Below are 25513 nucleotides of genomic sequence, written 5' to 3'. Positions count from 1 at the left end.
TGCACACACTTGCGGAGCCGATTCGCGAACAAATTTTATTTCCAAATTTACTACAGACTCTCCCCTCCCCCCCCCCCGCCGCCGCCTCCCCCTCCCCCTCCTCCCATTCCACAAACACTATGTATGTATATTGCAACGCTGTCGACAGGTTATTGCAAACGACAGATTTTCGAATAAAAAATATAAATATATTTCATTTAAAAAGAAAAATAATACTATGCATCAATTTATCTACACTTGCAACGTCTGTTTGTATTTAAAACTGCATTTGTGCGAACTTCCACGTATCGGGGAAAATCGTTCGGCGGGACAAGATGCACATCACTGCACTCGACCACCGACAACTTAAGTTTGTTGTTTTATTATTTTTTACATTTTATTTATGTATAATTGACTGATTGATTCCTCCCTGGGATAGTTTTGAGTTTGTGTTCATAAATATTTTATTCGTTTATTTTTTTTATTTACAATCACCGTCGCACTCGACGATCCGGTCTGAGAACACAGCCGGGGATGTTAACGAAACATGGTAACACAAAGCGAGGCACTGTTTGCTGTGCTGCTGCTGATGATGCGTTGGCTGCCGTCATGTGTCTTGATTTTTTCAGACGATTTCAGCTGCCATTTCGACATCAGCCACCCCCCTGCGATGTTGGCGGAACAAAAGGACTCCATTTCAGACACGTGGGGTCGATATGCTTCACGTGACCGCGCCGTTTCACTCGCTCCATATACTCGTCCAGCACGTCCTGCAAAATAACAAAATCAAAATTCAATAAAATTATTCAACAAAAAATGGAGTGGCCTCGAAAAAAGCAAGTTGTACTGCGTTCTATCCCTACAACTGTGTTATGGATATGCGTACGACTCCTATAGCGAAACAGCAGAATTCGTCGATAATATCTACGCGTCCGCTTTATCTGTTTGCGCTGACAAATGGGGTGACCGTAAAAAAATTATGATATGATATGAAAAATTGGATTCAATTTTATAACAGGTGAACAATCATATATTTTGTGATAAATTGAGTCCGATTGGCTAATGCCGACTTTCACGAACATATATGGAGGATCTGGTTGTCAGGAGACAGGCGATAGAGTAAAATGAGACCGTTGGGCGGTTTACAGTTTATTTGGCGGGGCGCCACCTCGGACTGATTCGTTCTTCGAGTTATGGTCCGTACGCACCAAACCAACGACGATTTGGGCCAACTTTTAAAACCAGTAGCGTACAAAATATCGAAATAAAAATTAAATAAAAAAATTGAAATTAAATATCAAAATTAAGCTAACGAGCGAGATTGAGCCAAAATTAGATCATCGTTGATGTTTTGAATTACAACAATGTTTTGAATTACGACGATACGCATTACAACCAAAGAAATATTATAATTTCTCTGATTACGAGCGAAAAAAACCTTGTTATTGTTTCTTATAAGTCGTCACGATATACTACTGTGTTTCCCCCTTCGGAAATATTTAACCAACGACGATTTTGGGCCAACTTTTAAAACCAGTAGCGTACAAAATATCGAAATAAAAATTAAATATCAAAATTAAGCTAACGAGCGAGATTGAGCTAAAATTAGATCATCGTTGATGTTTTGAATTACGACGATACGCATTACAACCAGAGAAATATTATAATTACGAGCGAAAAAAACCTTGTTATTTTTTCTTATAAGTCGTCACGATATACTACTGTGTATCGCCGTCGATGAAATATTTAACAAAAAAAATGTCGGTGATTTGTCAAAGGGTTTTTTTTTCTTTCGTCGAAATGAAATTAATAATCACACATTATCCGATAAATTTTACCTCTGAGATGGATTTAATTATTTGATTTATTTCGACGAGAGAAACAATTGAAGACATTATACGATAAAATTTACCTCTGAAATGATTAAATTAATTGATTTATTTCGACGAGAGAAACAATTGAAGACAAAAAAAATTTCGTTTGATAAACCGACAACGTTCCGGGTTGGGACCATCGCTCGGTCACCCATACTAACACATGATATATTCTCAGTAACTGCGCATTACGGGGAAGTAAAAATAATAATTCTTTGATTTTTTTTTTCGATCTTAGTGCATACGCACTACCTTTGACTTACGAAGATACCTTCGTAAGTCAAAACATCTTCGACAAACAAAAGTCGAGGATTACCTGTATGTAATTGTTGATGATCTAATTTTAGGTAAATCTCGAAAATTTATTTAAATTGGGCATGTTCTGTTTTAACTTCTTATTTTATTATCTTCAATATTTTATTTTAATTTTAATATATTGATGATAATTTTATTTTGATATTTGAATTTAATTTTAATATAATAATAATAATTTTTAATTTTGATATTTAATTTCAATTTTTAAATTTAATTTTTATTTCGATATTTTGTACGCTACTGGTTTTATCCTGCTGGTTAAAACGTTGGACCAAAATCGTCGTTGGTTTGGTCCGTACGCAGCATTACATGGTAGAAGATGATAACATAGCCATTCTTCAACTCTTCCGGATTAGAAAACTAAGTCCCTTATATATTACATTATTATTTATACTATCAAATCACCACTATTGATCGAATGAAGCAGAATAAATATCCTAAGATGAAACTACAGTGATTCCTGAAGCCCTTATTTCAACAATAGTAGAGCTAAAATGTAACCAATTTGTTAAAAATTTAATGCGCGTAGACCACTCAGCTATCGTCTCGCCCAGAATATGTGTGGTGAATTCACATAATATATTATATGTATGTAATTTGTTATGTGTAATAATAATATTCAACGTTAAGAGGGCTGGACAGCAGCGCCTTGCCCATACAAACGTACTATACTTCTAACTTCCTCAATTATGGCACTAGACAAATTATTTTTTAATATGCTATGGATATCCACCATTGGGGTGCATCTATCGTTTTATTATTTTGATTAATTATTTTTTATATGAGCTAGGAGCCGCCAAACATCTATAAAATCGCCTCTTTTTTACACCCACGAAACGAGTCCAGCGTGCTTATTTAACGATGGATTAAAAAAAAAATACGCCGATAGATGCACAGAAAGTATCTTTCTCATACCGATGATGAAATTTTTTTAAAAATTGGTCCAGTTTTGGAGGAGAAAATAGTAGAATACGAAACCTCGATTTAGTCATTTTAAAATACGTTTTATCTGGTCGAAGCGCAACTGTCGCATTCACTCAATATATATATTGATATATATTGTCGCATTCACTCAATTAATACATACACTCAATATATATATCGAAGAAAGGAACGGTAACAAAATTAAGGTTGCGGGTGTACAGCCCTCTTAAGAGGTCAATGGCCTAGGTTTTTTTTTATAGATAATACAAACATACAAAGCTCATACACCTTTTTCTTTACGAAATTTTGAACATTTCTTTTTTCATATCGATTTTGACTAATACTTTTATTATTATTCATGCATAATTTAATTGGTATGACCGATTGCCGATTTCTCTTTTCAGTTTCGATTCGGATTGATTATTACTATTCATATTGTAACTTTATTTTAAATCGTGTATCAATCCGAAAGCACCCGTTGAAATATCAACGGGCTTTAAACTAGTCTCTAGTATAATAGTAATATATCGTACCTGTTTTTTGAGTATAATGTGTTTTCCCTTCCAGTATTTCATCATTCCCAAGGCCTGCAGCGTACTCACGATGTCATAGGAGTTGATGGCCATCTCCTGCGAGAGGTCCCTGATGGAGAGCGTGGAGCCGGGATGCGCGCACAGATACTGGAGCAGCACGTCCTTCCAGTAGGAGCGGTACGAGATGAGGCCGAGGTCAGACAGGGGCTTCTCCGGTGACCCGATCTTCCCCTCGACGCGGGTTAGAAGGTAACCTGAGGACAGAAAACGAGACAGGTTTAATGGCGTCCGTCGGCTGTGACCGGTGCAATTAATGCGCGTGCGCACTAATCAATGTTTACAATGCAGTGGTTGCGCGTGCGCCGTGACTTCCATTTAACTTTCATGAAGCTCACGAACCACTTCCGCCGCACAAAAAACGATTGCTCTTCCCAGCATTTTTCTCAATAAAAACACTCCGAAGGCCGGACAAGTGTTCTATAATAAACTAGCTCGATAATATCACGCTATCGTCTGCGAAAACATCAGAAACCAAATAATGCTTTCATGAACAATTTAAACCAGAATTTGAGATTTTGACTCGAGTATTTTCGGTATCACAAGATTCAAAAGACGTGCATAACTTTTGGGGTTTTATTCCTGATTTTTTGCGATATATTCACATTCAGCAGTATAAGCTCAATGGTTCCATTAATGTTAACTAATGTGAGGTTCCCGGGTTCAAGCCCTGAATTGACCTCGATTGAAACGAATTTATTCAGAAGCATTTCTGTACTACTGCTGTTAGACTTGGATATTTGTGGCTCGATTGACGTCGAGAAGTAATTGAATGGTCTTTAGCACGCATTATCAACATATAATTTTGTAACGTAGGGACATGATGGGGATTACCCGCTACTTCAAGTGCATTCGGGGGCCAACAATGGAGACCCCCGAATTGGCCTAGCGGGACTATGAGTGGTCGGTAGAATTTTTAGAACCATGAGAGCGCGAGACTCACTTAAAATTGTATGTGTCTAGATAATGGAGAAACAAACGGATCGGGGAAGCTGTAGTGAACGACTTGCCCTTTATAAGGAGGTACAGCACTGGCTGGCTGCACGTGGACCTCCTGATCATTCAATAAATGCTGTGAAGCGACTTTGGCCTTTCATTTGGATACTCAACCCACCCCTACGCAACCATATCAACCATTTTTATCATCCATTATATAACCTATTAGTGAAGTTATAATATATATGAAAGATAATGAGAGCCTGTAATGCAAATTTTATTAGATAATTCTATAGACGTTTAAACAATTCAAATCTGACAAAAAAATGGGTGAGCTGTCACCTTCTCCAAAATTTTTGGATTCTTAAACGTGTTTATTACGATTATATTTCACAATTGAAATTTATATCGGGAGCCAAACCTCGCAAAATTTCAAAGCGATTAGAAGAGTGTAGGAAGTCAAACTAAGTAAATAATAATAAAAATATTTAAAAAAAATCACACTGCGTGAAAGAAAAGCCTATGAATAACAATCACACCGCGAGTAAGTATCGGAACATAATCCGAGCGTAATGTAATCAACCACGACACTACTTGAAAGTTCAACGACATTAGAATACCGTTTTCAGACCAGGATTCGGTGAGGGATTTCATAATCGTATCTAAAGAACAATAGCCAATAAAAAAAAGGCCGTAAGGATGTTTAAATATGGTTGTAAGAAAGGGTCGAGCACTGTGATTCGAGTCACAAACGTGACACAAACTATATGTATGTATGTATGTATGACCGATCTGGGTAGGCGTGGCGACACTTTCAATGCGATTTTGCAAGTTCTTCGGGATGTCTGTAGTTGTGTTGGGGTTTGGTAATTAAATATGGAATAGTCGCGTCCGGAACCGTCGGCTCGCGTGCCATCCGTCGCTTTTTACCCGTCTCATTAGCAGTCGGCGTTAATCAGCGAGAGGATCGCGTGCTTCGCAGTGCCGCACCGCTGACCACCAGACATACAACCCGGAATCGGTCAGAACAACCCGTTTCTACAATATATGTATTTAAAAGTACCAACTGTGTGCATACATAGAATATAATCGTAAAAAATGTCACGAGCAACAATCTGCCCCTTCTTGCCGTTCCGTTCATCTATGTGTTTTCGCCCTAAGGGCGGTTTCAGACTAGCGTTTTATACGCGCGTGTTATCTCATTTTTTGAAGTGCATGTAGGCGCGTATAGGCGCGTCGTTTTTCATACGCGCAACTCGTACGAGCGTAGACGCGCTTATAAGCTCGTATTATCCATGTTGATACTAAATCACCACTAGCGGTTCGAACGAAAACGCCGGAATAAGCCCGTGTACGCGCGTCCGGTTTTTTGAAGCGCGAAAAGTAGCGCGCGTGTAAGCGCGTATGCCGAAACGACGGTATACGCGCAGAAAAATACGCTAGTCTGAAACCGCCCTTACGTATTACACTATCAATACGGAATGTGACAGTCCCGTATCTCGTGATATTATTGATAGTGTGATTGGGTCCAATGAGTTAGTTATTAATATGGACTTTAAAAAAATTTCCCATACTATTTTTTAAGTTTTTTAAGGTGCAGACACACCGAATCGTTCTAGGCAGATTTTTTTTAGTCTTTATCGTAAAATTGTTTGATTTGTCCCGTTTAGTCCGCGTGTAAGCGCGTATGCCGAAACGACCGTATACGCGCAGACAAAAACGCTAGTCTGAAACCGCCCTTATTGTCCTTGCATTGACGTAACGATATCGTGATTCTCAAATGTAGGAAAAACTTTTCGAAATAATAAGATAGTACGAATTGAAGATACGCCCGTTACAGCTGGAGTTTACCAAGGCAAGCCGTGCCGTACGATTCAGTATGTCTGCGCCCTTATAGAGTCGCAAGGATAAACTAGAAGGTAGTAAGTACTATTAAGCATGTCTTTCAAAAAACTGTAACGTGGGAACATGGCAGAGAGTATCCACTGTCCAAGTGCATTCGTGGGTAAAAAATAGAAACCCCGGATTAGGTAAATATGTTCAGTAAGTAAGTTGGGCGAGTGCATGCGCAAACAAGACTCGCTAGGGTAGACTACGTGCCTAGACAATAGACACATAAATGGATCGGGGAAGCTGTGCTGTGCAACTTGTCCTTTATATGAAGGTACACACGATAGATCAGATTATTCTGGAGTGAGCGACGGTTTCGTGTGGACCTCTGGAATCGTTGAATAAATGCTGTGAAGCGACTTTGGCCTGCACTCACCCTAACTTGCAACAATACTATTTAATAACGAATCAGACGCTTTAGCTTTGTTACGGTGAAAGTAGACAGAATATGTGCGTTACGTGTATTTTTTAGATACAAAAAGTTGTTAGGTTAAATTTGTACCGTCGCGTCTATTGAAAATTTTTCGAAATAATAAGATCCTACGAATTAGCAATAACATGAAGATACGCCTTACATAGCTGGAGTGCACCTAGGTGTCCCATGCTTACCGTGGGTTTTTACCATTAATCTCCGTTTTATACAGTTTGGTTTTTTTTTTTATTATATTTATTTATATAATTTGAAAAAATAAATTTATGTCATAAAAATTCACCCACTCAGAATTGGCGTAGTAAAATCATTCGCAATAAGTAGCGAGCGCTACGGCAGACGAATTATTTTGTATGAAATTGCGATTTGTATATCGATTTATTACACAACAAATTGCTCGACTTTAAGAGATATCAGATGCTAGTGGTTTCTGCCGACTGAAAAAGGTTTTGTTCACCAAAGAGTATATGTAATGTTATTTACGTATGTACTCAAAATAGTATATATATGTAACGAACAGTATTATAATAATACTAGCGGAAGTATAAATATTATTATAGGTACATAACGAACGTTTTAATTATATAATAATCTCTCGAAAGATTTGCCAATATGATTTCAAAACTGCATTTGACAAAAGAATTTCATGTTCATCAAAAGATTCTCACAGTGGAAATCGAAAAAATGGTTGATCGTTACGAAAAATTTCATAGCAAGCAACATATTTCGCGATAAATCACTCATTTCGTCAGCTGATTTGACGCCACATAGTCACGTACATTTTGGTTCTAAGCTTCATTTATATGTAGTTTGAAACCCCTACCTTATTAAGTAGACTAGATTTAAATTACTACATGTGACAAGGATGCGAGTAGAATAAACCTGAAACTCTACTATTAAGAGGGCTGGACAGCAGCACCTTTTCCATAAAAACGTACTATACTTCTCCCTTCCTCAATTATGGCACTAGAGAAATTACTTTTTAATATGCTATGGATATCCACCATTGGGGTGCATCTATCGTTTTATTTTTTTGATTAATTATTTTTTAAAGGAGCTAGGAGCCGCCAAAAATCTATAAAATCACCTCTTTTTTACACCCACGAAACGAGTCCAGCGTGCTTATTTAATGGTCGAATTTTAAAAAAATACGCCGATAGATGCACAGAAAGTATCTTTCTCATACCGATGATGAAATTTTTTTAAAAATTGGTCCAGTTTTGGAGGAGAAAATAGTAGAATACGAAACCTCGATTTTGTCAATTTAAAATACGTTTTATCTGGTCGAAGCGCAACTGTCGCATTCACTCAATATATATATTGATATATATTGTCGCATTCACTCAATATATATTTCGAAGAAAGGAACGGTAACAAAATTAAGGTTTCGGGTGTACAGCCCTCTTAAGAGTTCGGTGATTATTCCGCGCAAAGCGACCTCACACAAGTCACCAAAATCTCGATAACGGAAAATCTGGCACCCATAAATTTCATCCATCGAGAGCTACACACGCGAATTATTATAGTAACGAGAAATCTAGTGCCAGATATTCCGTATTCACGTATTTTTGTGGCAACCATTGTCAGGTGGACGAAATACGAAAACCCACCCACACATATAAAAGGTTAAAATACCTTTGCAAAAGTACAGAAAAATATTGCAGTCACGGCGCAGTACCACTACAAGTGTGATTCATAGACCGGAAACAAAAGACCCCCTACAATTAATGGGGGGGGAAGGCTCAAGTCGTATCCCGTAGGCTTCAGATTAGCGTAGTAGTACTACGAGCCGTAGTAAGGCGTCCAGGTGGTTCATTAATGAAGCTACACTACGTGTAGAGTGGAAAAAAACTGTCTGGCGTACGTACTATCACGAAGATGACATACTTTAACCATGTATGAGCGAGGCGAGAGATGAGGAGAGAAAAAAATTAACCCGAGCAATACCCGAGATCTCATTAAACCGAACCGTTCTCTTAATGGTGGACAGAACTTGAGCGAAATTTTTAATAGCGTAACGGAACAACTAACCGTTGGATCTATAACAAAACGGATAAATTATGCGTGGGCGCAATCGGGGTTATTAGACCCAAACGGATGAATAAATCCCGCGATTCGACGACCGCCATGATTCGGCCATCGGATGAAAGCGCATACGAAAAATCCGCAAGGGGAAGGTGCGAACACGAAAAATCTCGTCATTGTCGGGACAAATAAATCTTTCGGTTTTGCTCACTGGCAACACTGATAATTTGCAACTAACTGACTATATCAGGGGTCACCAAACCTTTTGGGGAATATTTGAAGTTTATTTTATTTTATAACATACATATTAACCAGCGGCGTGGACTAGTGGTTAGCATATTATGCTTTCGAACAGAGTGGTCACGGGTTCAAGTCCCATTTGAGTCTCGCTGCTGGCCAGACTTTGGTATGTGACTCCAGGTCGATCGTTTCTTATCAGAGAATTTTTCTGATTTTTATTGAAATGGTTCCTGTAAAAATTGGCATCCCCTTTCCTATCCCCTCAAGTTATTCAGCGTCTTGAGGTTCGCCAATTTGATTATAAAATGCTGCAAAAATGTCTCCATATATATCACTATGGATGTTTGTATGAATGCTTATGTACATATATTGATTAAGTACACTCGTCGATCTGTAAAGGCGAGTGTTCATGTTCTATGATACAAAATAAAAAAATAAATATGTGCCACGACAGGAATTACCTCCAAGGCGACACATATGGTTAGATCATTTTTGTACATAAATACTAACAATTTTTCAAACAACAGTACATACAATACAATAGGCAAATCTATGGATAGTCAACATTTTTTTTAATGCACAACAAATATGCGAGAAATACATTATGTAGGTAGCATTTTATAAGATTCAATAAATTCGAGATGCTAACAACTCGAATTGCCAGAAACTGAGGGGGAGGATACCGATTTATAGGATCTGTCGCAACAATTAAGCTATAATAACGATAGATGATGATGTCTATAATGAAAATTTTATAAAATATAGTATGAAAATGATAAAGTTATAGACGTTTAAACGAACACGGTTATTGGTTATTGGTTATTGACAGCATTTAACGGATTTATTACGATTATATTTCACCATCGACTTCACGATCATCGACGACGGATCCAATTGAAATTTCGGCGGCCAAACCTCGCAAAATGGCACAGTTTCAAAGCGATCAGAAGTGTTGTCAGACGAATTGATGAAGTGAAACTAATAATAATAAAAACCTTGTAAAAAAATAGGAAAAATTTAACTGTATAGAGTTTTCCGTATGGCGTTAAATTTTTATCAAGTGCACGAATGCACACGAAATGTACACGAAAGTAAATAATCTAGCATTAATTAAAGCACTTCAAACTTCGATTTGGTCATATATTAGTGAAAATGTTGACGTACAACGAATATAACTAATCGATCGTAGTGAGAGTGAAATCAGCGACGATTAAATAAGAACGAAGGGTGAGGATGGGGGTGAGCAATGGGAGGGGTAAGTGGTCGAAGAAAAGAGAGTGATTGAAGAAAAATGAAGTGCCGAAACAAGGTCGTCAATGAATTCAGTTCGTTGAATTCAAAGTGCGGACGACAAAAGGAAAAGTCGAGTGCGAGGCATTGGCAGTGAATTGATGTTCGAGAGATGCTTTGGAAACGCTGTGCGCTGTTGCTAGGCACGCCGAAGCTTTCGCGAGAGGAAAAGCGAGATAGTGGACAGACAGACGTAGCGCGTGCGAAAAAGAAACAATTTCGCCATCGAGCCATATTTCAGACACCCAAAAACGAAAAAATGAAACAAACGAGCCAACAGAGACGACCGACAAACGGTGGCCGCACAACCTTTTCTATGTCAAACAAAAAAAAAATCGTTACCTTTCAAATGATCAGAAAATTAGCACCTAAACCGTACGCAGTTTTGCTAACAAAACCCATCATACATACATACATTGGATTGGATCTAATTAGAGGTGTATTGGAGACATTGCTCTAGTCTCGGGAGCAATGTCCGACTGTCACTAATTGTTTTATATAACGGGCAGACATTTTTCAAACAGCCATTCTTCTCATCAGCATGCGATCCGATAATAATAACAGTAAAATATATACAGTGCCGTCTCAAGAAGAAAGTCTACATTGATTTGTAAGTACGGAGTGTAATATACTCGACATAAAGATAATAAATAAAAAAATCAAATACTGTAAATGGTACTTACATACATACATATCGCTCAATGGCAATGACACAATTCTAAATAGGCAAAAATATTTTGCAAAGTTGTCTGTAGCAAACCGCAGTTATTCAAAGTCTTAGTTTTATCAAATTATACTTTTGATATTGGCATACGGATTAGTGCGAATCTTTTTATTTATGAAGGCTTTTTTTCCCCACCAACAAAACAAATTTAAAATTGACACTTCTCCCAAATGAGCGATATGTGTTTAAAGGAAATTAAAAATTACGTTATCAAAATTGTGTAGCAAGCACTGGGCCACACAGATGACTTGCGAGCAACTCGATAGGTGACTTTGTTGCGCGACGAGATCAAATGTATGCGGTTGTATGGTACATACCACACCAGGCAACTCACTGGTTGCCAAAGGAAATTTTATTGCTTGGGTGATCAGCACGATTCCTCAAAATGTATAGTGTTGTATTGAGGGGTAAAAACGTGTGACCGCATCGTCACATATGTACAACCAGCAGCATAGATCAATGGAATACTTTCTATTGTGTGGTTACGGGTTTTATTCCGTGTGCTGCTGACCAAACCTTGGATAGTGACTCCAAGGTCGATTGTTTCCTCTTAGAGTATGCCAATTTATCTGATTTTATCGAAACGGTTCCAACAAATTGGCAACCCTGTCCTATGCCTTTCGCAAAAATTCGAGTTATTCAGCATCTCGATTTTCACTGACACTGCACACAAATTTGTCCATAGATGCCTGTTAATCGTTTGACCACAGATGTCAATAGATGTTGAACAAATGGGTGCATATCATTGATGTGTAATACACTAGATCCGCCCTCACGTGTTATACTGGTCTCCCTTTTGGCGCATGCAAAATACATGGCGCATGCACAGTTTCTCTTAGTAGGTAGGTAGGTACCGCTGCGTCGTAGGGAAAAAAACCCAACTTCCCCGCTAGTTAAACCCCCCGCACCCCTCAGTTAGTGAAGACAAGATCTCCGACCAAAATCACACGTAAGGGCCCATCTACATATGTGTATTATACATCAATGGTGCATACCTGTTTATTTAAGAAAAATAATTCTTAATCTGTATAGCACACTTATCGCAATATGTTAGACGAGTGTGCATGATTGATTGATTAATAAATAAATAAAAATAAAAATAAAATAATGAAAACAGTATGGATATAAAACTGTGTGCGTGCGGATTCTTGGTCGCTTTTGGTTTCCCGAGTTGATTGACCAAGAGTGACCACGAGTAACTATGCTTGGACAACAAAGTCACCGACCAAATTGCTCGCAAGTCACCCGGTGTTGCCTGGCTCTTAGAGTCGGCGACCAGAATAATGTATGCAGTTAGATGGGGCATGCCACACTAGTCAACTTCTTTGTCGCTCACACTTTCATACATTTTTTATGGTCGCGCAACTAGTCGCCCGGCAAAGTGGCCCGGGTCTTATTAGGCATTTAGTGGAGGATGTACAAATATATATCTGGTATTCTGGGTTCTCTTAAATATGAAAATTTTTACTTGAGGTGTGCGTGCATTCGCACGGCACATTTCAGGTAATATTTCCTAACGCATGCGCGCTGTATGTGTTCATGCGTTGTTGTTTATTTTGTACTCGGTTATGTACAGTGTGGTTTTTTCTTAGAACAGTGATGTGCGATTGTTCTTGTGTGATATTCATGAACAACCGTCTCGTTCTCTGACTGTATTCGTTGGGGGGGGGGGGGGTGGCCTCATGTTGAGGGCTTTAAGGGTCAAATTCCTTGACCTTTAAACCGGACTTAGAAATGAAAATTAATGAAACTATCAAAATATTTTAAGGCTTCACTGTACGAAATACTGTACTGCCAAATCTGTACTGGAACGTTTAATATGAAAAGTAACTTATAGAGGGTAGCAGCTATAATGGAGCAAGCGAAGAGATTGAAATGTCAATGCCGACCAAGCTAAAAGATTGGATGAGAGATGCCGAAATAGGATAATGTATCGTATTTGATAGGTACCCATGACATATCAGCAAATCCATCGCATAAATCAGGAGAACAGCAATGGATTGGTGCCCAAGAAAACAAGAAGAACTGATTCGTGTTGGAAAGTCCTGCACCCAGTAATGGAATATGGCGAAGATTTTACAATAGGCGTGGTTCGAATGCCAATAGTTGAGTAGCTGCGCCTCAGACTCGTAAAAATGAAACAAGGATATTACTGCAAGCGAGGAGTGATTAAAGGAGCGAGATGAATGTACCCTCAGACGAATGGGAGAGAAGAGAGCAAGAAGAGGTCCTCCCAGACGGGAGGAGGACTCAGGTAAGAAGGCGAGCGGGCGCCTCTGTGTGCGAAGGATTTTGCGCCCACAGATTTTATTATACGAACAGATTATATGAACACAGGTGTAACCATACCAGGGCCCGAGGACACACCGAAATAAATATACACTATAAGCAATGCTCAATTATTATTGGACTTTTCAAAACAAAGTCATGGTAAAAACATCAAGTATTATTAAACTCTGGTAAACACTCATACGCAGCTGAGCATATATGAAATATAATTGTGTAGTATGCACTTGAAATATTAAGCCACTGGTATTTTAAATTAAATATTTACAGCTCGCCGCAGATATTGCATTTTTCTTTACCATATCTATTATTCGAATAATTTTCCAAAGACATTTTTTAGTCCTTTGTACGCTAGTGAGTCGCGCATTGACTCGCTTGTACGCCAGCGTCTCACGGGCGAGTCGCATGCAACAGCTATCATCAAGATTGGCTCTTAATCAATTATATCGAGAAATCTGAAACGACCATAAACTCTCGTGCATCATGACTAAGGATAGGCGCTAGGATTCTATTTTCCAGGACAGAGGGTTTACATATTGCTAATTTCTATTGTGAACCTTTTTTTGCTCTCTAGTTTTGTAGGTTGACAATAGGCAAACCCTCTTCCTGGAAATTAGCACCCTAGCGCCTACCCTTAATCATGACACTTGTCACGCACATGCATCCAAAGTCACACCAAGCTCCGGAAGCTTTGAATTATGCGATTCAAATATATTGCGAGTGGCAACTATTGTCCATCATAAAACGCATATGCTGTCCTTTTCAACCCATTTCGACCAATGGCATTTCGCCCGTACAGTATTCTACTGTCTGCACGAAATGCTATTGGTCGAGAGGCGGTGAGAGAGATAGTATGTACGTTTTTTCTCTCTTTCTAGAGCGGAGCAAGAATAACTGGTTAAATCCTTACATATTTATTTATGAATCAATATATTTTTTTTTTAATTTATACCAGGAAGTCCTAACAGGTAACCACAATGCGCCTTCCGGGCCAGAAATATTGTACATTTGATACAAGTATTATTATACAAAGTAAATACATACTAATTAACATCCACAGAGACATCTATGGGCAATTTGTAAATTTGCAGCATTTTATACAATTCAGCAAAATTCGAGATTTGTGAGAAAATGGGTAAGGTTGCCAATTTGTTGGAACCGTTTAAATAAAATCAGATAAATTGGCAAACTCTGATAGGAAACGATCGACCTGCAGTCACAAATCCAAGGTCTGGCCAGCAGAAACCAGTGGGATTTGAACCCGTGACCACTTTATATGCTAGCCACTGGTCTGTTCTGGTAATATGAACGGAAAGCCTATTAATTGCAACTCCACTCAAATGCATATATGTAGGTTTTTTTAGCTTTTTTATACTAATACTATAAATACCAACAAGGAAAAAAAATATATAATGATCACTGGATCAGTAACTATTCAAATATACCCAAAGTGTATAATGACAAAAAGCATATAAAAATCAAAAAATCAAATTGGTACTTAGCATCTTTAAAACCATATGTTCGAATGAATATTTTGTGAAATTTCAGTATCTAGAAATCTAAAATATTCGTTTCTTCAAATTGTTGAATTTTTGAAAAATTTAAAATCACAATAACAGTGAAAAAATTGAAGAAAATTGTATTGTATGATATATTTCTTGAGAAAATTGAGAGTAGCTGATCAGACAGCCAGCGGGGGAGTATGGGAGAATTTCGCTCAGACTGTATAAATCCGATGTAAAGGGGAATGGCACGCGGCACACGTGGCATACATGTGTCCTTTCTAGAAAATATTTTCATAATTTATTAACAGCGTAACAATCACGTTGCCCGTATAAACAAAATGGAGTACACAGACATATATATATATATATATATATATATATATATGTATATGTATAATATACTACCGAGAAATGATTATGAGGCAATTATGAGGAAGTAAAAACAATCGAAAAAGCTATAAACTTCTCCATACAAATACTCATGAGAGTCATAAATTAAACAAACGGAAGCAACCGGTTATGAAATGTGGCAATTTTTTAATGAGTAAATGAAGAATTGTTTTAATCGTTATTTTTTACTATTTATAATTATTGAATTAAACTTCGAGAAGTACTTATAATATATGTATCAATTAAAAAAAATAATAATTCGCTAGCTTTGTTCAAATGTACAAGTTTTCGGTAAAGCACAGTATTTTATGAACGAATGAAAAGATGATACACAAAATCAAATGAACTAACTGGCTATCGATTGTAAGTTTAGCTTCTATTTAATGCTAACGTTTGGCCGGGTTGACATTTCAACGGGTAGTTTTGGAAAGCAATTTTAAATTGCAGTTAATTGTATTGCTTATTGGTAGAGACACGTATTTTGGGCATTTTGCTATTAATGCTTAATTGATACTAAAATTCGGAATAGAAGCTAAATTCGTAAAATATGCGAATAGATGCTAAAATAACAAACAAAAGTGAAATTTGCATAAAATTTAGAAGGGTTTTTCTATCCCTTTGCCCATTTATTATGTGAAGAATTTGAGGGGATAAAACAGAGCTTGCAGTTTACCATAGACAGTGTTTTTCCTGTCGAAACCAAGCAACTGCTTTTGTCTACTACTGTAAACAGTTGGAGCTGTGTATCCAAAAGGTTGCTCAAAAAAGCGTCTTAAAATTAGACTTGCACTCAAGACTAAATGAGACAAATCTATTCCTCCAAACATTGAGTAAACTATTTAATCCATCTGTGGCAGGTACAAAATCTAATATTAATGTTAAAGACATAGATTTTTTTTAGAAACCTGCCATTGTTTAATGTATTAACAAAGGTTCAATGTTTGGAAGGATATCAGCATTTTTTTAGACAATTAATAGAGAATATAAAAAGTGAATCCACGCCGGATATATTGCTATTATTGATGGCAAACAAAAATTCAATATGAAGAGTTTGGTTGTGCAACTCTAAAATCTATTTGGTGTCACGTCAATAGTGTGGATGCTGAAAGGTATTTTAGTAAATACAATATAATTGTTACCGATCGTCGCACGAATCTCCAAAAAGAATTTGTAGAAATATGCTCCATGTTGAGTTTTAATAAATTTTAATTGGTATTATATTTTATATTTATATTTTTTGTCTTTGTATTTTTATATTCATGTTTTTTTCATTGTAATTTTAATTCCAAAACATTTTTCTATTATTTTTTAATTATTGTGTTGTCTTTAAATTGTATATATGTATATAAATTTTATTAAAATTCATCGAAATTTTCTATTATTTAAAATTAAACTCTTCATAAAAATAGATGTTAAATTGAACAGTTGTAATGCCCTAAAACGCTAAAATGCAAAATGAAAATGCTAAAATTGACAAAAATAGATGCCCAAAATACGTGTCTACTTATTGGCCAGATCGTTGATTTATCACTAAACCCGTATTATTCATTCTTTATTATTATTTTAGCTTGTTTCATATTACTTTCATATTCATATTACATTTTATGAATATAATGGTCAGTTTTAGCATATATTTCCTTTAGACGTACATAAATCACCCTCACGAATAGGGTAGTTCCAGGTTAAAAAAAATCTACCTTATTTAAAAATAAAACTTTCTTTCGCAGTCTATTATGGATATAAACATCAGGTAAAATAGCTGAGTGAAAAAAGTAACTTTTATTACTGTTTAATTGAGTTGTGAAGGGGCGGTAGAAAGCCGAGGTTGGATAGCCAGCTGTTATCGCTTCGATCTAATACAAGATTCCGAAGTAATTTTCAACGAGTTCGTTAATGATGCTTCATGTCGGCGACATTAGCTTACTTAAATCTTGCCTAACTCCTGTATGTCGTTAAGATATCAAAGCGATCTAAATAGTGCAAGTGGTTCAAAATCAGATCACAAATATTTGACGGACAGGAATTTCATGGAACTAATAAGAGTAAAGCTAATAAAAATAAGTTAGGTTTTTGAAGCAATTTTTAAAAAAGGTCAACTTAAACATTTTGCACTGTTTCAAATAATTGCTATTCACTATGCCGTCAGTAAAGAAGTTTTAATGTATACTAGTGGTTTTACCCGGCTTCGCTCGGTATTTGTAATATAAACGGCTTAAACATGGCTAATCGAATAGTAAACATTTGATTAAATTTATTTGAATAGTTTTATTTTATTTATATTGATTTGAATATTCATTTGTTTTTTATTAAATTGAACGTCACAGATTTTACGAACTAAACACACATACATACATACAAAGTCTCTTTCGAAATTATGTAATACGAGTATTTTTACCCGGCTTCGCTCGGTATTTGTAATATAAACCACTTAAACATGGCTAATCGAATAGTAAACATTTTATTAAACTTATTTGAATAGTTTTATTTAATTTAAATTTATTTGAATATTCATTTGTTTTTTATTAGATTGAACGTCATGGATTTTACGACCTAAACAAACGTACATACATACAAAGTCTCCTTCGAAATTATATATTTAGATGTACGTGGGTATACGAGTGTGGAAAGTGATTGTTCCGACGCATGGAGGTGAGCTTGAAAAATATGGTTAGCTTTCTAAAGGCGATGTTCTAATTAAAGAATAAAATTGGTGTGAAGTGGAGATGCGAAGGGCGTGTGCGGCGGCAGCGAACAATGGTGCAGATGATGTGAAGAGGAGGAGAATGGGGGTGGTTTAGGGGTGCAGTCGGCGGCACCCCCATGAGTTAAGGGGGTGTGGGCAGGTCACGTCGGGTCACCGACTGGCGGCCGCTCTGTCGACATTACCGAACCGAACTTCAGCCGCAACAAAACCCCCCTTCTTTACACGAGTTGGACCAACTTCTGAACGAGATAAAAAAAGGGAAGACGCATTAAAAAATATCATCAATTTATACAGAAACACTATTACTGATTTAAAATTTCAAACAGAGAGGAGGGAGCATCATACCGTTTTGGCAACTTCACGAGACGCCCAGGTCTAGGGGATTATTGCTTTGAAAGTAACGGTTGCATCTGGTAGTATCGAAGGTCTTGAATACTGTTTTGGCCATATACATATGTAGTAAACAATTCTTTATTCGTTCTTATACTAGGTTTCAGCTAAAATTATAAAAAAATACCCCCCTTCTTAATAATTTTCCAAATGCTAGACCCAATTCTTAAAGTTGATCGAAGTTGTTACATTTAATTTCAAAAAAAGGCACACTTGTACAGAATGTTTGCCTTTGAGCAAGATTTCTGAAGAGTGGGGCGGGGGGGTAGGCTTTTATAAATAAAACGTCCTTCAAAGATCCTCATGAAAGATGACGTATGAATGAAACAAAGCACCCCCCTTCTGTTAGGAAAGATTTATTTGTCGGAAAATATATTCATTAAAATTGGCACACTTTGGAACAACCTCAAATTAAATTAAGTCAGAAACATAAGCACTGGAGACGAACATTTCAATTATGTACATCATATTATATAAGTTAATTATAGTATGTACATAATTGAAATGTTCGTCTGGTTGACAGCGGCGTGGACTAGTGGTTAGCATATATGCTTTAGAACGTAAGTGGTCATGGGTTCGAGTCGCACTGGTTTGTGACTCCAGGTTGATTGTTTCCTAATAAGGTTTGCCAATTTATCTGATTTAAATTGGAACGGTTCCAAAAAATTGGCAACCTTTAGGGCGCGATCACACAGCGAGGGAGCGGTATGCTATACGCGGGATATATTTTTTAGATAGTTTTAAACACACACAAATTGTAGGGTCATACCCGGTACGATACGCCGGATCTTACGGGATCGTGCGGGATCGGAGCGGTCTCGTTGAAATTCTATAGAATTGTTTATACTAACTTGACGGTGATATATACCAATTCGTCGACGCTCGGACGACGCTTGACAGTGATCGATAACGGTGTATCCCATATTTTTTTTGACATCTCCTCCCAAGCTTCATTGCGAATGTTTTGGTCCTTATATTTTACGGATCTGACGTCATAGACACATTCGTACTGTCGCACAACTTCTATTAATTTTTCTGACATTATGAACTGCGATGTACCGATATTATGAACTGCGATGACCGAGCTCAAAAGACGAACTGTTTGCAGTCACCACTTTCTTGAGTATAAAAAGTATAAATAAAAAATACTTTGTTCTTGATATAAAATAAAGTAAAAATGGGCTCTCTTTAAACGAACATGTTATTGTATCGACATGTACATACATTCATACGGAAATGCATTCAGTATCAATTAGTTACAGTCCATATTGAGTGCACTATAGCCCTTTACGTAAAAAACATCTTTGTTCGTTTATCTGTTGATGGTATTAGGGATTTAAGTACGTATTTAGTTTTTGTACCAAAAAACTTGAGTCCATTGTCTAGTCATTTCTGTTTATTTAGTAACAATTGGTTCCGGTAAACAATTAGTGTACTACATAAAACCCTTTATGCTGAATACATCTTTGTCCGTGATCGCAGAGTTTGTTTATGAAAGTATCGAATGAGTATTTAATTCTTAAACCTACCCGGAAACATTAGTCAATTGTTGTTATAAACCGGACACTTGTTTGTCTATTTTTGTTAATTGTTTACTAATTAAGTTTAAAACTGAATTATTAAACAATAAAAGCTTGAAATCCTTAATGTAATTTGTATTTTCTATAATCTTATTATTCCGACAAGTTCTGCTATATTTTTTTGCAAATATGGGATACACCGTTATCGATCACTGTCAAGCGTCGTCCGAGGGTCGACGAATTACTATATATCACCGTCAAGTTAGTATAAACAATTCTATAGAATTTCAACGAGACCGCTCCGATCCCGCACGATCCCGTAAGATCCGGCGTATCGTACCGGGTATGACCCTACAATTTGTGTGTGTTTAAAACTATCTAAAAAAAATATCCCGCGTATAGCATACCGCTCCCTCGCTGTGTGATCGCGCCCTTACCCATTTCTCACAATTTTCAAGTTTTTAGTGCCTTGAATTTCACCGATTTCTATAAAAAAAAATGCTGCAAATTTGTCCATAAATGTCTCGCTAAATTTTCGAGTTTTCCAGCATCTCGAAATTTGCCGATTTATATAAAAAAATACTTCGAAAATTAAAGTTTATCAAAAAATTATCTAAAGATGCTTTGTTATTCTAATAATTGTATATCGATGTTTGTAATTGGCCAGGAAGGCGCGCATTGGGGTTTACCTGTTAGGCTTTCCTGGTACAAAAGTACATAAAAATAAGTAATCAAATAATACACAGGTATAATAAGTTCACAGAAATTCAATTTTAATATAACGAGTGAAAAATAAGAAATATATCAAACGAACTGGAATGGGTTTGATATATTTCTTATTTTTCTTTAATACCCTAATTAGTTTTAATATTCATTTTTTGGTTGCTTAATACCCTAATTAGTTTTAATATTCACTTTTGAGTAATATGAGGCTTCATAACTAAGCTGTCTAGAGCATTTTCTACGGGTAAAATAGAAGCATTGTGATACAACAAAATGACAAATGCCAGTGGGGTAGCCCAGAGGAACTTGGGAGGGTCAATTGCCGACGCGGTTAAAAATACCCTAAGGGCTGATAGACAGACTGTCGGAAAAGTCGGGTGGAGGCCGTCTGGATCCCGACCCGAGTACGTTAATATGAGGGATGGAAAATCAGCGTGCAATTTTAATATTGCTGTGGGGATGCTATAATAAACTTGTGAAGAGTCTCGGTGATTTCAACAAAATGTCTGTAACTACCCGTCAGGTATAAACACAATTTACCAAAACACTAGCTTTCTAAAGCAAATAGTCTTAAGTCTTTAATTAAAAATAATATCATCATCAAATTTACAGCAATTCGCCATACACTACTGGATGTAGACTCGTCTCTGTTTTGGTCAACTCTCATCCATCTCATCTCAAACATGTTTAGAATTGCATCCACTCATCTTTCTTTTATATTCCCTACTATCGACTATTCTTGTCTATAAATGAGCCGTTTTAGTCCAATTTTCAATTAAAAAAAAAAAAACACTATTTTTGTTTTACTTTATTCACAGATCTCTTATTATAATTTGATATCTCCAGAATCTTAGAAAATCAGAATAAACAGGCCCCCAGTATTTTTAAACGTCGTTAAATATTTCTCGAATGTGAACTTATACCACTTTCAATTATAACGGCTTATACAGTTTTCTATTCCTCGTTATGCCGAGCATACAGTGTTCCATACGTCTTTTTTACCAAGCGTTCCGGCGTGCTCAAGTTTCGCTTCCATACGAATTAGGGTACGCGGCACGTGATTTATTTTAAAGATAGTTTTACACATGTAAAAAAACGCTAGCGTGCATAATTTATGCTATGGCATGGGTGCCATGGCATAGATTGGCGGGCTTAAATCCTTTATTTATTTATACGGTAAAAAATGACCATTTTATAGAAAGAAAACAAATACAATACAATACAAATAAAAAAATAAAAAAAATAAACTACATGTTAAAAAAATATTTTGATAAATCGCTTTTAAGCTTACATCTACTGACATGAAATAAATCAAACATATACAGCTCATTGATTGACATGGGTTTGATAGTGATTTCCATATTTGAAGGAATGTCGCAGTAACTTGTTGAAAAAAATAGCCCATGCAGACAATTCACAGCGGGATGCCAAGAACGCGCTGGTGCCGTTGGATTCGGTGTGTTTTCGCCCTTATGAACATTTATAAGAATTGTAAATACATCAATTTTTGAGCTTGTATGCCATAAACGATAACATTAAAATAATAAGACAATGCTATAGATATGTATGAAAACGAAAAATAATGTGTAAATAAAATAGACAAAAAAAAAAATAAAGTTTTTAAAAATCATAAAGATTTCATGCCAAGTTTACCCAAGTGTACATTTTGGAAATAATGACCTGAAACGAGCAAAATAGATGAGAATAACAAGTGAAACGAATTGAAAAGCGTGTAGGTTGGGAGACAGCTGATACGCAGAGGGGGGGCCACGCGGCGAGAGGAAAATCCGTGAAAAGCCGTAGAGGGGAGGGTACCGTGGTGTCCTTGCCCACCCACCACCCCCAGCAGACGTCTGGCGAGGGGGAGCGAGGGGGCGGAGATGGGGTTGAGCCGCCCCCTGTTGTCGTAGGTAAGTTAGGCGGGCACGGTGGGGCGCCGCCCCCATAGACGGCCAAAAGAGCGGAGGAGACGAGGCGCCCCCCCCGCCGCCCCCATTCGACCTACGACAACGTCTGCGCGACTATCGATCGGGCGCCTCCAACACACGAGGCGCCCCCAACGGCGCCGCCCCCGCCTTTCGCCCCCGGATCGTCTTCCGATCAATCTCTCGCGACGCCGCATCACGCCTCGACAACAACACGGTAAACAATCCTATACCGCACCGAATGCCTCTCTCTACGACTACTGATTTGCTACTTTGCAGATGCACAACACTTTGAAAATACCACGGCTATGGAGTCGGAGTCGTAAATAAAAAAAAAAAAAAAAACCGACTCAGAACCAGAGAAATGTTATATTAATAGAAGTGGCTTTAGGCGTCATATTGTTGTCAAGCGACGATTGTCCACAGACAATCCTAAATAATTTCAGTATCAGTCGTATTTGATGCTTGGTGCTCGACGTATGTATGTCCGATAAAAACTTCTCCGTATGTTTATATTACTCACAAGATGGGCAAACATCGGTAAAATTTGCACAATGCATTCAAAAACACACAATAAACAACATGGGATTCATTTTTATAAGTAAATTGATCCAATTGTATTCCGTGCGTTGTAGCGTATTTATAGAGACGTATCGTGTAATATTGACAATAATTATTTATTCGTAAGTGCCCTTCTATTATTATTGCATTTATCTGCTCAGAACCCCTTTTATAATTTGTTTTAAATAATAGTATTTCGGTATGCGTCAATAACGGTACGAGTCTCTAATTTTATTGAAGTAAATCGACTAATAAATTGAAATTTAATAAAATCATATATATATAATATCGCTATTCTGTGCGTGTATTTGTATAGGATAACGCTCATGGTACTATAATAGTCGTTTCGATTCGACATGCATATGTACGTCACAGCCAAAACACTGTCAACAAAATGTACGAATATCATATCGAAAGAAAAAAAACGTTTTCTCCCAATGTTTCCTCTAGGCGAATATAAGTCTGAGAATTAAGCGCCATCTATTGAAAATTTATTTAATTAATTAATTTTTCTATTGGTGTTTTATATTATTTATAGGTAGGTAGGTAGGTAGGTAGTTTTTACCTTTTTTAATATTAAATATAAATATTAAATTAAATATATTTAATAAGGTATTTGAAAAAAATACGACCGCCTGCGGAACGAACACAGCTCCAACACATTTCGTTTCATTTTTTTTATTTATTTAATAACTTAATATGCCAACACTAGTTACAAATAAAATCGTTGAATCGCATATATGTCGATGTGTACTGGCCAAACTTGATGTTTCCTCTGTCTCGTTTTTTTATTTAATTAATTTGTTTGTGTGTGAAATTCATACACATCAAATATAAATGTATTTACTTTATCATAAAATACATAATCATAAAAAATAAAAGCGGATATAAATTTCAAATAATTAAATACAAAGTAGGGAATGTCTTTCATCTATAGCCAGTACCAGAACCAGCCGCAAATACAAATTATCCCTGCGAGGCCCAAATGGAATAGAGAAGATCAAAATTCCGCTCATACATCACATTCAATTATGAAAATAATATTACGAGCGCAGGCTACCAGACAAAATGGTTAAAAAAAATCTCCCATAACATTCAGAAAATATCACATTCAGGCTCAGCAGCAACGATTTCATTAAGAAGTGGGACAGCTCTTGGAATAGGAGCCATTCGAAAAAACTGTGCGAGCAGGAGGTACAACCATCAAATGATGATAACTATCACTTTATAACTATTTCATTGCCAATAATTCAATAATCGGATTACATGTCAGTTTTTAGTGGTTTTTTTTTATTCCTTTAATTACTAATAATTTTATACGTTGGCAAGAAAAGTCCATTTTCTTAAAATCGTTAAAGTTGGAGCTAAGGTCGAATCATAAAATAAAGCCGGAGTCGATAAATTTTGATCCGACTCCACGCCCTGATAAATACGAATTTCACTAGAACACATGTAGCAGAAGTACGACTGAACAGAACCGAATGAGTCAGGATTGCGAAAAATCCGGATAAACCATGAAAAAGTATCAGCTTTCATATCAGCAGATAACAACGAAAAAAGACAAGCGAGTGTGTGGAGGACTACACACGATAAAAGTCGACTTTATGTTGTAAATGGAGAAAAATAGAGATTGTATTCATTGTGTTTTTCAATATTTGCGATCTGGCGTGCTTAGGCATTCACATTCTGTCATTTGACACGGCCGAGCAACACACGAACACTCATCGAAATATTAGAGACTGTATAAATAAAAAATCAAGCTTTTCATCAATAGTTCGAATATACAAATATATGATGAAATATTATGTATATTTGTGTATGTAATAAAAACTCGAAGGGTTTGCGTAATAAAAAACTCGGGGATCGAAAATTATTTAAAATTCATACAAATTTTCAGCAAGGTTCTAGCGTTTGAGAGAACTTTCGAGACGAATTAGCATATTACAAATTAGTCGCATCAAAAGGGTGAAAAATCCAAAATGAACTGGATTTACCCTTCGTGTTATTACGTAAGTCATTTAGGACTACAGGTAGTCTAGTTAGGAGTAGACGTAGACTTAATTCTGACGCAATACTGCGGACTGCATGTAACTCAGCGAGTTTATATAGTTTGTAGATATATAATGCAAAACGATATTTAATTCTATACATACATATATGTATATACGTATCTATGTATTATATATAATGGAAAAAATATTTTATAATTGAATTACATCATCAATTTTTATGAATTCGAGCATAGAAAACAAATCCGAATTTATGAAACACACTTTTCATATATAAAAATTT

General features: G+C 36.6%; 2 protein-coding genes across 2 annotated transcripts in view; both read right to left on the bottom strand.

Moving 5' to 3' along the window:
- Nucleotides 1-382: 382 nt before the first annotated feature.
- Nucleotides 383-25513, bottom strand: part of chm (lysine acetyltransferase chameau) — a 76171-nt gene continuing 51040 nt past the window's right edge. Inside the window, exons 11-12 of the mRNA XM_077429925.1 lie at nt 3626-3879; nt 383-749 (exon numbers count right to left, since the gene is read on the bottom strand). Of these exons, the coding sequence (XP_077286051.1) occupies nt 633-749; nt 3626-3879 (371 nt within the window). The 3' untranslated portion in view covers nt 383-632. The remainder of the gene's footprint in view (nt 750-3625; nt 3880-25513) is intronic.
- The window catches only part of LOC143911157 (uncharacterized), a 369714-nt gene continuing 364068 nt past the window's right edge, over nt 19868-25513 (bottom strand). The window contains exon 2 of the mRNA XM_077429923.1: nt 19868-19927. The gene's annotated coding sequence lies outside the window, so the exon portion shown is untranslated. The remainder of the gene's footprint in view (nt 19928-25513) is intronic.

Source organism: Arctopsyche grandis, chromosome 4, assembly GCF_051622035.1.
Source record: "Arctopsyche grandis isolate Sample6627 chromosome 4, ASM5162203v2, whole genome shotgun sequence".
NCBI classification, from domain to species: domain Eukaryota; kingdom Metazoa; phylum Arthropoda; class Insecta; order Trichoptera; family Hydropsychidae; genus Arctopsyche; species Arctopsyche grandis.
The sequence above is the reverse complement of the archived record's forward strand: the minus strand, read 5'-3'. Positions and strand labels throughout refer to the sequence as shown.